Source organism: Anomaloglossus baeobatrachus, chromosome 1 (genome assembly GCF_048569485.1).
Source record: "Anomaloglossus baeobatrachus isolate aAnoBae1 chromosome 1, aAnoBae1.hap1, whole genome shotgun sequence".
Lineage (NCBI taxonomy): Eukaryota > Metazoa > Chordata > Amphibia > Anura > Aromobatidae > Anomaloglossus > Anomaloglossus baeobatrachus.
In genome coordinates this window covers 931,573,987-931,589,768 of record NC_134353.1, presented here as the reverse complement: position 1 = coordinate 931,589,768, position 15,782 = coordinate 931,573,987, and the positions used below count along the sequence as shown (strand labels likewise).

Genomic DNA, 15,782 nt, shown 5'->3' with positions numbered 1-15,782 from the left:
CCCTGGGTCACATGGGGCATCTGTGCAAAATTTTGTGATTGTAAATTCGACGGTGCAAATTCCTTTAGCGGACATACATACATTCATACACACATACATACATACACACACATACATTCAGCTTTATATATTAGATTTTTAAATTCACCATTTGGTTCCAGAGATATGGGCTTGTTTATCTAGTGCTAATTTTTATGATCCTTTATAAGGAGGCGTGTCTCGTGGGACAATTATGCAGATATCTTTGAAGACACGCCCCCCGATGATCCTGTAAGCCACACCCCATTGATAAAGACCTTATAATTTGCACTAAATTAAAAAAAAAAAATCTTATCACTAGAAACAACAAAAAAAACAACAATAAAACTACAGACTCAGAAGAGCAGCGGGAATAAAACAAATTCAAAATCTGTGGAGTTTTCACCCGGTGACAGATCTTCTATAAATGCTTCTGCTTTCCGGGGAGATAAGTGGCTGCCAGCGGTTTCCGGGAGCAGCTGTCTCCCCTTTCCCTACTGAAAATTCATGAACACTTGACCGAGCCGAGCGCTCATGTGTTTAGCCCACTTTAAACTTCTTTTCTCTTTCATTCAGCTTATCTACAAATGAAAAATTGCTACCCAATCGCTCCCGTTTAGGGTGTTTACACTAATTTTTAAAAGGTCCCTTGTAAAACATAAAATCTAGATTTTGCTGTCATTTTTTACTGATTTTTCTATATATTTTCTCCACACTCCTCTCTGCAAAAGTCAACATTAAATCCATGTATAAATTAACATATCAAGCAGCGGCGGGCCGCCCTCGCAGGGGCTGCAGCTAATATTGGAGAACATTATCCATAACTCACATCTGCTCAGAGCACAGTTTTCCCATCAATATGGAATAAATGTACACAGAGCAGCATCGCTGTATACACCAAGGTCTTTAAATAAATCTTCCATACATAAAATATTTCGAGATGTCTCAAAGCTCCCGGCAGCTTCTCTGCCTGATGCGCGGGGAAGGATTTGCTGAGTTTACAAACAGCCTTTTTACCATATCATATATACCACTACATTCCCGTAAGTAGATTTAGTAATGGTTTAAGTTATTAATTTGCAATTATATATTATTCCTCAAAATAAAATCCATATATGCTTAATGATTAGGGTGATCGGTATCTTTAAGGAATTGAATTACAGGCAAATACATCTTAAAGGGAATCTGTCAGGTGTTTTTATAGCACAATACTAATGCTATATTTAAATAGGGCTTAAGGAGACCTTTCAGGATCAGTTAGTTTTATTACTCTACCTTATCTTGTTATCCTGCTGTAAGCTCAGTAGAATTCAGTATCATTATCTGTCCAATATCATTCCTCAAAATAAAATCCATATATGCTTAATGATTAGGGTGATCGGTACCTTTAAGGGGTTGAATTACATGCAAATACATCTTAAAGGGAATATGTCAGGCAATGTTGTAGCACAATACTAATACTATCTTTAAAAAGGGCTTAAGGAGACCTTTCAGGATCAGTAAGTTTTATTGTTCTACCTTATCCTGTTATCTTGTTGTCAGCTCTGTAGAATTCAGTATCATTATCATTCCAATAGCATTCTTCAAAATAAAATCCATATATACTTAATTATTAGGGTGATCAGTATCTTTTAAGGGGTTGAATTAGATGCAAATACATCTTAAAGGGAATCTGTCAGGTGATTTTGTAGTTCAATACTAATGTTATCTTTAAATAGAGACCTTTCAGTATCAGTTAGTTTTATTGCTTTACTTTATCCTGTTATCTTGCTGTAAACGCCGTATAATTCAGTGTCATTATAAAATCCATATATGCTTAATGATTAGGGTGATCAGTGCCTTTAAGGGGTTGAATTCCATGCAAATGCATCTTAAAGGGAATCTGTCAGGTGATTTTGTAGCACAATACTAATGCTATCTTTATATAGGGCTTGAGGATACTTTTCAGGATCAGTTAGTTTTATTGCTCTACCTTATCCTGTCATCCTGCTGTAAGCTCAGTAGAATTTGGTATCATTATCATTCCAATATCATTCCTCAAAATAAAATTCATATATGCGTAATGATTAGGGTGATCGCTACCTTTTAAGGGGTTGAATTACATGAAAATACATCTTAAAGGGAATCTGTCATGTGATTTTGTAGCACAATACTAATGTTATCTTTAAATAGGGCTTAAGGAGACCTTTCAGGATCAGTAATTTTTATTACTCTACCTTATCCTGTTATCTTGCTGTAAGCTCAGTAGAATTCAGTATCATTATCATTCCAATATCATTCCTCAAAATAAAATCCATATATGGTTAATGATTAGGGTGATCGGTACCTTTAAGGGGTTGAATTACATACAAATACATCTTAAAGGGAATCTTTCAAGTTATTTTGTAGCACAATACTAATGTTATCTTTAAATAGGGCTTAAGGAGATCTTTCAGGATCACTTAGTTTTATTGCTCTACCTAATCCTGTTTTCCTGCTGTAAGCTCAGTAGAATTCAGTGTCATTAACCCTAGAACGCGCAACCATAGAAATCTACAATAGAAAACAAGTAACCTAGCAGGCCTGCGAGGCCCCAGGTATGCGTTCTAGGGTTAACTTTCCAATATCATTCCTCAAAATAAAATCCATATATGCTTAATGATTAGGGTGATTGGTACCTTTAAGGGGTTGAATTACATTCAAATAAATCTTAAATGGAATCTTTCAGGTGACTTTGTAGCACAATACTAATGTTCTCTTTAAATAGGTATTAAGGAGACCTTTCAAGATCAGTAAGTTTCATTGCACATCCTTATCCTGTTATCTTGCTGTAAGATCAGTAGAATTCAGTGTCATAATCTAAAATCCATATATGCTTATGTGATGCCCTGGACTAGCCAGGTTGTCACAGGTAGTCCCATACACACACACACTCCCCACCCCTTAGTAAGGTGACAGCAGCCAAACTACAAAACCTTTGTCACCCCCCTCCGGGTTTGATGTTCACACCAGGGGGGCGGAGCCAGGCGGTTGGCTCCGCGCACCGAGGAGTTCACAGGCCCGGAGGCGGGAAAAACAGTAGTCTAGTCTAGTCTAGTTTAGTCTTGACAGTGAAGTGGAGTGGAGTGAAGTTCAAGGGCAGACCTGACCTGTGCCTAGGTCTGCCATAGACTACAACAGGTGTCTGGGTTGGAGCCCAGTCACCTCTGGCAAGGAGGCAGACGGTGGTGGCCGCCTGCAGGAGCTGGGATTACAGCCAGTGGAACCGTAGGGACCGGGGACGGGCGGTGGCCCGCCGGTACCAAACCGGGGAACCGATTGGAAACTGGAGCACCAGGAGGGGTACTCAGACCCAGTATGAGGCCCAGAAACAACCGGGCTGAGTCAAATCAACTGATTGAGGACTGGACTTTAGGACCTATCACACCAAAGACCCGACTGAAGACAACAGCCCAACCTTTAGGATAACGCCACCACCCAGGCATAGAGACCCGAGGGGCCAGTGTCTGCAGGCAAAGAGGGCTCTCCCGGCACATACCAAGCTGGGGAGTGGACTACCATTGCTCAGGCATAGGAGTCGACGTTTTCAACATAAGTAAGGTGCAGGAGAAGGGCAGAAACCACCAACCTGTTAGAGGGAAAACTGCAGCCGGCTGTGGGCACCGTTCACCATCTTGTTTGGTTTACCAGAGACTCCAGCATGTTTGTAATAGTGAGTACAAGAGTGCCTCCGGGCCGCGCACCGTGCCGCACCGCACTGACATCCCAGCGCTCATCCATCTCCCCGCCTCAGCACCTTCCCTCGTGCCCCCGGGACCATCATCCCCCTACCCACGGAGGGGTCAACACCAAGCTGCGCAACACCATCCTCGGGAGCCTAGTCAACAGCAGCGGTGGTGTCCATCTCATTCACCACAACCCGTGGGTGGCGTCACAAACTCAAATCCTCCCTACAAACAACTGCGGCTCCGGCCGTGGACCTCCCCACCGAAGTCCCTACGTGTAGCGCCAATCCCTTTTCAGAGCAACGTGACCCCCGGGTCCATCAGGAGCTCGAATCTCCCACCGACGAGCACGGATCCGAGCGGCTCGGCAGCCGGCCGAGCCCCGGAGCGGTACAATTAATGATTAGGGTGATCAGTACCTTTAAGGGATTGAATTACATACAAATACATCTTAAAGGGAATCTGTCAGGTGATTTTGTAGCACTATACTAATGTTATCTTTAAATAGGTATTAGGGAGACCTTTCAGGATCAGTAAGTTTTATTGCTTTACCTTATCCTTTTATTCTGCTGCAAGCTCATTAGAATTCAGTGTCATTATCATTATCATTCCGATATCATTCTTCAAAATAAAATCTATACATGCTTAATGATTAGGATGATCAGTACCTTTAAGGGGTTAAATTATATGCAAATATATCTTAAAGAGAATATGTTAGGTGATTTTGTAGTACAATACTAATGTTATCTTTAAATAGGGTTTAAGAAGACCTTTCAGGATCAGTTAGTTTTTTGCAGTATCTTATCCTGTTATGCTGCTGGAAGTGCAACTAGTTAAGTGTATGTAAATACAATTTACATATCCATTGCTCCCCCTACCCACCATTCTGTACTTTCATTATCACTGCTGAGATGTGAGAGGGAGTATGGCTGGGGGCAGCTGTGCAAATTGAGTTCAGATTTACTATCACTGATGCCAGCACTGAAAGATGGGAGGGGGAAGCAGGGCATATGCTTTTTGTATTTACATATGCTTGGCTAGTTACTACATCACACTGAATTCTACTGAGCTTACAAAAAGATAACAAGAAGAGGGCGAGCAATAAATGTTACTGATTCTGAAAGGTCTTCATAAGCCCTATTTAAAGATAACATTCCCTTTAAAGTAAGCATTCCTGAAAAAAAACTGTTCCCGGATGGAGGTTAAAGTCCATAAATATGGGATTTCAAATGTTATAGGGTCTATTTGTGAAACCTCATGTGTTCAGTGATGAACTGGAGTCATTACTGATCACCTAAGATTCAACATATACAACTCAAAACATTGGATCCCCTATTTTGAAGCATTTAAAGAGTTGGTCACATTTTGTACTATACAATAAGATAACAGGAAGAGGAAGAGCAATAAAGTTACTGATTCTCAAAGGTCTCTTTAAGCCCTATTTATAGATAACATTCCCTTTAAAGTAAGCATTCATGAAAACAACTGTTTCCGGGCCAAGGTTAAAGGCCTTAAAATTGGGGTTTCAAATGTTATAGGGTCTATTTGTGAAACCTCATGTGGTCAATGATGAAATGGAGTCATTACTGATCACCTAGGATTCAACAACTACACCTCTAAACATTTGAAGCCCTATTTTGAGGCATTTAAAGGGTTATTCCCATCTTCAAAGACGTTTCATCTTCAAAGATATTTTCAGATAGAGGTTATGAAAAGAAGCAGTTTTGCAATTTACTGCTTATTAAAATTTGTAGCCGTTCTTGAGATATTAACACTTTTCTTTTGTTTACAGCTTGTTGCCTAGGAGACCGACACACCCGTGGTCTAGCTTGTAAGCCCTTGAAGCCAGCTGAGATTGGGAAGTGACATAGCTCTGGCCAGCTTTAAAACAAGTGTTGATAAGCTCAGTAGAAAAGAGCGTGTAAGCGCTGCACATGTTCTGCTGTCTAGAGTGGTGGTCGGTCTCTAAGTCAACAGGCTGTTAACGAAGGAAATATGTTGATATCTCAAAAATGGCTCAAAATTTTAACGAGTAGTAAATTTCAAATTTGCTTCAATTTACAAGCACTATCCAACAATACCCATTTATGAAAATGGGAATAACCCTTTAAGCCCCGCCCATGAGCACTTGCAAAACTTTTTTCAGAAATCCACTTTTAAAGAGGACCTGTCACTTGCCATAAAAAAGTAACTTTTGTTAACTGTGTAAACGCCGCTGTTCTCCTGAATTCGGCATTGTTTTTCTTTTGTGACTGCACCTCTCCATTTCCGATAAATGGCGTCACTCGTGTCATAGGCGCTTTACATGCTGTCAAGTCTCTGGCATTCCAGCTCCTATCTTCCGCGTTCCACTGCATTTAAGGGTAGCAGTTGGCTCCCCATGGTGCCCGGAAGCAACCACAACACTCCAATCTGCGTGTGAGAGCCCAGCTCTTACCAACCCCTATTGGTTTGAGTCTTGTTGGGTCTTTTGAGCGTGATTCTTTTGGGGTGGGGGGTCTGTTTCCTTGGTGAAGGGTCTATATTCTATTCTCAATTGATTTTACTTTTCTTAAACGTATAGATTTTTTCTGAAGAATAACTAGGGCTTTTTTTTTAAGTAAAGCTTCAATTTTGAGCATCCTCAAAAATCCTGACAAATCCTGCCAGGGCTTATTTTCCGGGTAGGTCTTATTTATTGGAAATTCTGGTTTCTTTTTCTAAGCTGGCCATTTCTCCGAAAGATGTCGAACCTATGTTCTCCTAAATCAATTACTGTAACTCCTTTCCTATTTGGATACTTCCAAGCTAATTCTTTTTTTCTTTTGCAGAGCCTCCTATTGGACAAATGCACCCGCCCCATGGGGTGACGCCCCAGAAGAACAGCAACCTCTTGGTGATCATAGTGGTGACTGTTGGAGCTATTACGATTCTGGTGGTGGTGATAGTGGCTGTGATCTGCACAAGAAGGTCCTCTGCCCAGCAGAGAAAGTGCGTAACTAGTCTTTGATAATGCATACTTTATTTCATACAATTTTCTTATACATTTTCGGAGATTTGTTTTATTATCCATATCACTAAACTACGAGACAAAATAGTAAATAGTGAACCACTGGCTACTATGTTATTAATTGTTCTTGTTTAGTAGAGATGAATTCTCAGCAGTCATCTCTTTATGGCAGGATTACAATGAAAGGTGTAACACATACAGTTAGGTCCAGAAATATTTGGACAGTGACACAATTTTCGCGAGTTGGGCTCTGCATGCCACCACATTGGATTTGAAATGAAACCTCTACAACAGAATTCAAGTGCAGATTGTAAGTTTTAATTTGAAGGTTTTAACAAAAATATCTGATAGAAATTGTAGGAATTGTACACATTTCTTTACAAACACTCCACATTTTAGGAGGTCAAAAGTAATTGGACAAATAAACCAAACCCAAACAAAATATTTTTATTTTCAATATTTTGTTGCGAATCCTTTGGAGGCAATCACTGCCTTAAGTCTGGAACCCATGGACATCACCAAACGCTGGGTTTCCTCCTTCTTAATGCTTTGCCAGGCCTTTACAGCCGCAGCCTTCAGGTCTTGCTTGTTTGTGGGTCTTTCCGTCTTAAGTCTGGATTTGAGCAAGGGAAATGCATGCTCAATTGGGTTAAGATCTGGTGATTGACTTGACCATTGCAGAATGTTCCACTTTTTTGCACTCATGAACTCCTGGGTAGCTTTGGCTGTATGCTTGGGGCCATTGTCCATCTGTACTATGAAGCGCCGTCCGATCAACTTTGCGGCATTTGGCTGAATCTGGGCTGAAAGTATATCCCGGTACACTTCAGAATTCATCCGGCTACTCTTGTCTGCTGTTATGTCATCAATAAACACAAGTGACCCAGTGCCATTGAAAGCCATGCATGCCCATGCCATCACGTTGCCTCCACCATGTTTTACAGAGGATGTGGTGTGCCTTGGATCATGTGCCGTTCCCTTTCTTCTCCAAACTTTTTTCTTCCCATCATTCTGGTACAGGTTGTCCTTTGTCTCATCTGTCCATAGAATACTTTTCCAGAACTGAGCTAGCTTCATGAGGTGTTTTTCAGCAAATTTAACTCTGGCCTGTCTATTTTTGGAATTGATGAATGGTTTGCATCTAGATGTGAACCCTTTGTATTTACTTTCATGGAGTCTTCTCTTTACTGTTGACTTAGAGACAGATACACCTACTTCACTGAGAGTGTTCTGGACTTCAGTTGATGTTGTGAACGGGTTCTTCTTCACCAAAGAAAGTATGCGGCGATCATCCACCACTGTTGTCATCCGTGGACGCCCAGGCCTTTTTGAGTTCCCAAGCTCACCAGTCAATTCCTTTTTTCTCAGAATGTACCCGACTGTTCATTTTGCTACTCCAAGCATGTCTGCTATCTCTCTGATGGATTTTTTTCTTTTTTTTCAGCCTCAGGATGTTCTGCTTCACCTCAATTGAGAGTTCCTTAGACCGCATGTTGTCTGGTCACAGCAACAGCTTCCAAATGCAAAACCACACACCTGTAATCAACCCCAGACCTTTTAACTACTTCATTGATTACAGGTTAACGAGGGAGACGCCTTCAGAGTTAATTGCAGCCCTTAGAGTCCCTTGTCCAATTACTTTTGGTCCCTTGAAAAAGAGGAGGCTATGCATTACAGAGCTATGATTCCTAAACCCTTTCTCCGATTTGGATGTGAAAACTCTCATATTGCAGCTGGGAGTGTGCACTTTCAGCCCATATTATATATATAATTGTATTTCTGAACATGTTTTTGTAAACAGCTAAAATAACAAAACTTGTGTCACTGTCCAAATATTTCTGGCCCTGACTGTATGTACAGTACAGAACAAATGTTTGGACACACCTTCTCATTCAAAGAGTTTTCTTTATTTTCATGACTCTGAAAATTGTCGATTCACATTGAAGACATCAAATCTATGAATTACCACATGTGGAATGAAATACTTAACAAAAAAGTGTGAAACAACTGAAAATATGTCTTATATTCTAGGTTCTTCAAAGTAGCCACCTTTTGCTTTGATTACTGCTTTGCACACACTTGGCATTCTCTTGATGAGCTTCAAGAGGTAGTCACCGGAAATGGTTCTCACTTCACAGGTGCGCCCTGTCAGGCTTAATAAGTGGGATTTCTTGCCTTATAAATGGGGTTGGGACCATCAGTTGTGTTGTGCAGAGATCTGGTGGATACACAGCTGATAGTCCTACTGAATAGACTGTTAGAATTTGTATTATGGCAAGAAAAAAGCAGCTAAGTAAAGAAAAACGAGTGGCCATCATTACTTTAAGAAATGAAGGTCAGTCAGTCCGAAAAATTGGGAAAACTTTGAAAGTGTCCCCAAGTGCACTGGCAAAAACCATCAAACGCTACAAAGAAAGTGGCTCACATGATGACCGCCCCAGGAAAGAAGACCAAGAGTCACCTCTGCTGTGGAGGATAAGTTTATCCGAGTCACCAGCCTCAGAAATCGCAGGTTAACAGCAGCTCAGATTAGAGACCAGGTCAATGCCACACAGAGCTCTAGCAGCAGACACATCTCTAGAACAACTGTTAAGAGGAGACTTTGTGCAGCAGGCCTTCATGGTAAAATAGCTGCTAGAAACCACTGCTAAGGACAGGCAACAAGCAGAAGAGACTTGTTTGGGCTAAAGAACACAAGGAATGGACATTAGACCAGAGGAAATCTGTGCTTTGGTCTGATGAGTTTAAATTTGAGATCTTTGGATCCAACCACCGTGTCTTTGTAGAAAAGGTGAACGGATGGACTCTACATGGCTGGTTCCCACCGTGAAGCATGGAGGAGGAGGTGTGAGGATGTGGAGGTGCTTTGCTGGTGACACTGTTGGGGATTTATTCAAAATTGAAGGCATACTGAACCAGCATGCCTAGCACAGCATCTTGCAGCGGCATGCTATTCCATCCGGTTTGCATTTAGTTGGACCAACATTTATTTTTCAACAGGACAATGACCCCAAACACACCTCCAGGCTATGTAAGGGATATTTGACTAAGAAGAAGAGTGATGGGGTGCTACGCCAGATGACCTGGTCTCCACAGTCACCAGACCTGAACCCAATCGAGATGGTTTGGGGTGAGCTGGACCGCAGAATGAAGGCAAAAGGGGCAACAAGTGCTAAGCATCTCTGGGAACTCCTTCAAGACTGTTGGAAGACCATTTCCGGTGACTACCTCTTGAAGCTCATCAGGAGAATGCCAAGAGTGTGCAAAGCAGTAATCAAAGCAAAAGGTGGCTACTTTGAAGAACCTAGAATATAAGACATATTTTCAGTTGTTTCACACATTTTTGTTCCGTATTTCATTCCACATGTGTTAATTCATAGCTTTGATGCCTTCAAAGTGAATCTACGATTTTCAGAGTCATGAAAATAAAGAAAACTCTTTGAATGAGAAGGTGTGTCCAAACTTTTTTAACACTACCTTGATAAGTATTTTGGATAAGTGGGTGGGTATTTTGTTTAAGATGCACTCAGGTCCTTGTGTGTGAAGAGGGACAAAGCCCTCTATGGAGACATTGGGGGTATTACTGGCCCATTTTAGATGGGGGGCCTGTTGCAGATTTTGCAGCAGGGCCAAAAAAGCTTCAACTTGGACCATCCCTTAGATGCAGCAGTTTTTAATCTTGCCCTTCTATTTCCTAACATTTTAGCTGTCCCCACTAACAACCTTTCCTACTTGCTGCCCTCCGGCAATCTTGGCCTGGAATCTGCAGTCAGAAAACCGTAGAGAAAGTGCAAGGCTGCGCTTAGTAGCCAGCAAGAAAAATGTTTCTGAATTTGTTAAGAATTATATCTGAAATGACGTCTTTCTGAAACCGTTCCAAGACAGCCGTTCCCCGGCAGCTGGCAGGGTAACAAGGAGACGCGAGATAAGAATTGAGAAGTCGAATTTCACTGTGCAGTCAATTTAGATGTTCGGTCGGGAAATGAAATGTTTTCTGACTTTTAGGTCTCGGCTATGTGAAATCTTGTCATACGAGGTTCACAACCGCCTAGAATTCTGGAATATAAAGTATAGAGTTCTCTCTCATTACAGAGCTGGATTCTTTGCTCATGGGGTCCAATAGGTGCGCTCGCTCGGCAATTTTCTGAGTTCCCATAGAAAGGAATATGAGAGCTGCACATACGCAATAACTTCTCCAGCTGCGCATGCACAACCACTTCTCCAGCTGCACATGCGCAATTACTTCTCCAGCTGTGCATGTGCAACCCCTTCTCCAGCTGTGCATGCACAATCACTTCTCCAGCTGTGCATGTGCAACCACTTCTCCAGCTGCACATGCGCAGCCACTTCTCCAGCTGTGCATGCACAATCACTTCTCCATCTGTGCATGTGCAACCCCTTCTCCAGCTGCACATGCGCAACCACTTCTCCAGCTGTGCATGCGCAATCACTTCTCCATCTGTGCATGCGCAACCACTTCTCCATCTGTGCATGCACAATCACTTCTCCATCTGTGCATGCGCAACCACTTCTCCAGCTGTACATGCAGAACCACTTCTCCAGCTGTGCATGCGCAACCACTTCTCCAGCTGCACATGTGCAACCACTTCTGCAGCTGCGCATGCACAACCACTTCTCCAGCTGCACATGTGCAACCACTTCTCCAGCTGTGCATGTGTACCCACTTCTCCAGCTGCGCATGCACAATCACTTCTCCATCTGTGCATGCACAACTACTTCTCCAGCTGCACATGCGCAGCCACTTCTCCAGCTGTGCATGCGCAACCACTTCTCCAGCTGCACATGCGCAACCAATTCTCCAGCTGCGCATGCACAACCACTTCTCCAGCTGCACATGTGCAACCACTTCTCCAGCTGTGCATGTGCAACCACTTCTCCAGCTGTGCATGCACAATCACTTCTCCAGCTGTGCATGCGCAACCACTTCTCCAGCTGCACATGTGCAGCCACTTCTCCAGCTGTGCATGCACAATCACTTCTCCATCTGTGCATGCGCAACCACTTCTCCATCTGTGCATGCACAACCACTTCTCCAGCTGTGCATGCACAACCACTTCTCCAGCTCTGCATGCGCAACCACTTCTCTAGCTGTTCATGCGCAACCACTTGTCCAGCTGTGGATGCACAACCACTTCTACAGCTGTGCATGCGCAACTACTTCTCCAGCTGTGCATGCGCAACCACTTCTCCAGCTGTGCATGCGCAACCACTTCTCCAGCTGTGCATGTGCAACCACTTCTGCACCTGCGCATGCGCAACCACCTCTCCAGCTGCACATGCGCAACCACTTCTCTACCTGCACATGCACAACCACTTTTCCAGCTGCGCATGCACAACTACTTCTCCAGCTGTGGATGTACAACCACTTCTCCAGCTGCACATGAGCAACCACTTCTCCAGCTCTGCATGCACAACTACTTCTCCAGCTGTGCATGCGCAACCACTTCTCCAGCTGTGCATGCGCAACCACTTCTCCAGCTGTGCATGTGCAACCACTTCTGCACCTGTGCATGAGCAACCACCTCTCCAGCTGCGCATTCGCAACCACTTCTCTACCTGCACATGCACAACCACTTTTCCAGCTGCGCATGCACAACTACTTCTCTAGCTGTGGACGTGCAACCACTTCTCCAGCTGCACATGTGCTACTTTTTCTCCAGCTGTGCCTGTGCAACCACTTCTCTATCTGCACATGCACAACCACTTTTCCACCTGTGCATGCGCAATCACTTCTGCACCTGCCCATGCGCAAACAATTCTCCAGCTGCACATGAGCAACCATCTCTCCCTTTCTAATGGTTCTCTCCGGGATCTGGTTCTAGAAATAGAGGTGTGACCCACATATTTTGGTCATTTATTGGATATTTTATTGATAATTCACAGACCCTTTCCATAAGCTTTACCGCTTCAGACAACCCCCTTCCCTTTATAAGCCACAGTAAGGAATCAGCTTGACTATGGTGATTGCAGCATGTTCCTGTTGTAGGGGGTCTCATGTTTGATCAAATTATGTATGCAGCTCATCACTTAAGAACACTGATGAGGAGGGGTCTATAGAAAAAGGCATAGCTCACATCAAAAAATGTAGCCCATTTGAAAAAGTTGGCAAGGTTTACCTGCAGTCCTATGTAAATGAACAGGTAATAGTCTGAGAATTCAGCATTCTACGCTCTTGGAAGGGTAGTAGATATTACTTGTTTTCATCATTCTATAGCACACGTTTCCACCTCTTCAGTGTCCAGTGGTGGTGGCTTTACATTGCTCCAACCGATCCGACGCTTGGCATTGTGCTCGGTGATGTACGGCTCAGCATTGTGCTTGGTGATGTACGGCTCAGCATTGTGCTTGGTGATGTACGGCTCGGTATTGTGCTTGGTGATGTACAGCTTGGCATTGTGCTTGGTGATGTACGGCTCGGCGCTGTGCTTGGTGATGTATGGCTCGGAATTGTGCTTAGTGATGTACGGCTCGGCATTGTATTTGGTGATGTACGGCTCGGCATTATACTTGGTGATTTACGGCTCCACATTGTGCTTGGTGATGTACGGTTCAGCATTGTGCTTGGTGATGTAAGGCTCGACATTGCTCTTGGTGATGTACGGCTCGGCATTGTGCTTGGTGATGTAAGGCTCGGCATTGTGCTTGGTGATGTATGGCTCAGCATTGTGCTTGGTGATGTATGGCTCAGCATTGTGCTTGGTGATGTATGGTTCGGCATTTTGCTTGGTGATGTACGGTTCGGCATTGTGCTTGGTGATGTATGGCTCGGCATTGTGCTTGGTGATGTACGGTTCGGCATTGTGCTTGGTGATGTACGATTCAGCATTGTGCTTGGTGATGTACGGCTCGGCATTGTGCTTGGTGATGTACGGCTCGGCATTGTGCTTGGTAATGTACGGCTCGGCATTGTGCTTGGTGATGTATGGTTCGGCATTGTGCTTGGTGATGTACGGCTCGGCATTGTGCTTGGTGATGTTTGGCTCGGCATTGTACTCGGTGATGTATGGCTCGGCATTGTGCTTGGTGATGTATGGTTCGGCATTGTGCTTGGTGATGTACGGCTCGGCATTGTGCTTGGTGATGTACGGCTCGGCATTGTGCTTGGTGATGTATGGTTCGGCATTGTGCTTGGTGATGTACGGCTCGGCATTGTGCTTGGTGATGTATGGTTCGGCATTGTGCTTGGTCATGTACAGCTCGGCATTGTGCTTGGTGATGTACGGCTCGGCATTGTGCTTGGTGACCTACGGCTTGGCATTGTGCTTAGTGATGTACGGCTCGGCATTGTGCTTGGTGAGGTGCGGTTCAGCATTGTGCCTGATACATCGTATCCGAACAGTGGAACAATATGAGCACCTTTGAAATATAAAAATGATTTTGCCATTATATGCTGTCACAAAATATTTCTGCTATATGTGGCTATATGTTGCCATCTAGTGGCTGGGATGTGAACTGCAGACTGACGAGGGTTTTGCTAATATACAGTCATATGAAAAAGTTTGGGCGCCCCTATTAATGTTAACCTTTTTTCTTTATATCAATTTGGGTTTTTGCAGCAGCTATTTCAGTTTCATATATCTAATAACTGATGGACTCAGTAATATTTCTGGATTGAAATGAGGTTTATTGTACTAACAGAAAATGTGCAATCTGCATTTAAACTAAATTTGACAGGTGCATAAGTATGGGCACCTCAACATAAAAGTGACATTAATATTTTGTAGATCCTCCTTTTGCAAAAATCACAGCCTCTAGTTGCTTCCTGTAGCTTTTAATGAGTTTCTGGATCCTGGATGAAGGTATATTTCACCATTCCTGTTTACAAAACAATTCCAGTTCAGGTAAGTTTGATGGTCGCCGAGCATGGACAGCCGCTTCAAATCATCCCACAGATTTTCAATGATTTTCAGGTCTGGGGACTGGGATGGCCATTCCAGAACATTGTAATTGTTCCTCTGCATGAATGCCTGAGTAGATTTGGAGCGGTGTTTTTGATCATTGTCTTGCTGAAATATCCATCCCCTGCGTAACTTCAGCTTCGTCACTGATTCTTGCACATTATTGTCAAGAATCTGCTGATACTGAGTTGAATCCATGCGACCCTCAACTTTAACAAGATTCCCGGTGCCGGCATTGGCCACACAGCCCCAAAGCATGATGGAACCTCCACCAAATTTGACTGTGGGTAGCAAGTGCTTTTCTTGGAATGCCGTGTTTTTTTGCCTCCATGCATAACGCCTTTTTGTATGACCAAACAACTCAATCTTTGTTTCATCAGTCCACAGGACCTTTTTCCAAAATGTAACTGGCTTGTCCAAATGTGCTTTTGCATACCTCAGGTGACTCTGTTTGTGGCGTGCTTGCAGAAACGGCTTCTTTCGCATCACTCTCCCATACAGCTTCTCCTTGTGCAACGCTCGCTGTATTGTTGACCGATGCACATTGACACCATCTGCAGCAAGATGATGCTGCAGGTCTTTGGAGGTGGTCTGTGGATTGTCCTTGACTGTTCTCACCATTCTTCTTCTCTGCCTTTCTGATATTTTTCTTGGCCTGCCACTTCTGGACTTAACAAGAACTGTGCCTGTGTTCTTCCATTTCCTTACTATGTTCCTCACAGTGGAAACTGACAGTTTAAATCTCTGAGACAACTTTTTGTACCTTCCCCTGAACAACTATGCTGAATAATCTTTGTTTTCAGATCATTTGAGAGTTGTTTTGAGGAGCCCATGATGCCACTCTTCATAGGAGATTCAAATAGGAGAACAACTCGCAAGTGGCCACCTTAAATACCTTTTCTCATGATTGGATACACCTGCCTATGAAGTTCAAAGCTCAATGAGGTTACAAACCAATATAGTGCTTTAGTAAGTCAGTAAAAAGTAGTTAGGAGTGTTCAAATCAAGAAATTGATAAGGGTGCCCATACTTTTGCACCGGTCAAATTTTGTTTAAATGCAGATTGCACATTTTCTGTTAGTACAATAAACCTCATTTCAATCCAGAAATATTACTCAGTCCATCAGTTATTAGATATATGAAACTGAAATA

General features: G+C 43.2%; 1 protein-coding gene across 1 annotated transcript in view; it reads left to right on the top strand.

Annotated features, from left to right (window-relative positions):
- The window catches only part of DCC (DCC netrin 1 receptor), a 1,217,792-nt gene that overhangs the window by 1,131,197 nt on the left and 70,813 nt on the right, over window positions 1–15,782 (top strand). Inside the window, exon 23 of the mRNA XM_075328185.1 lies at window positions 6,533–6,692. Within this exon, the coding sequence (XP_075184300.1) occupies window positions 6,533–6,692 (160 nt within the window). The remainder of the gene's footprint in view (window positions 1–6,532; window positions 6,693–15,782) is intronic.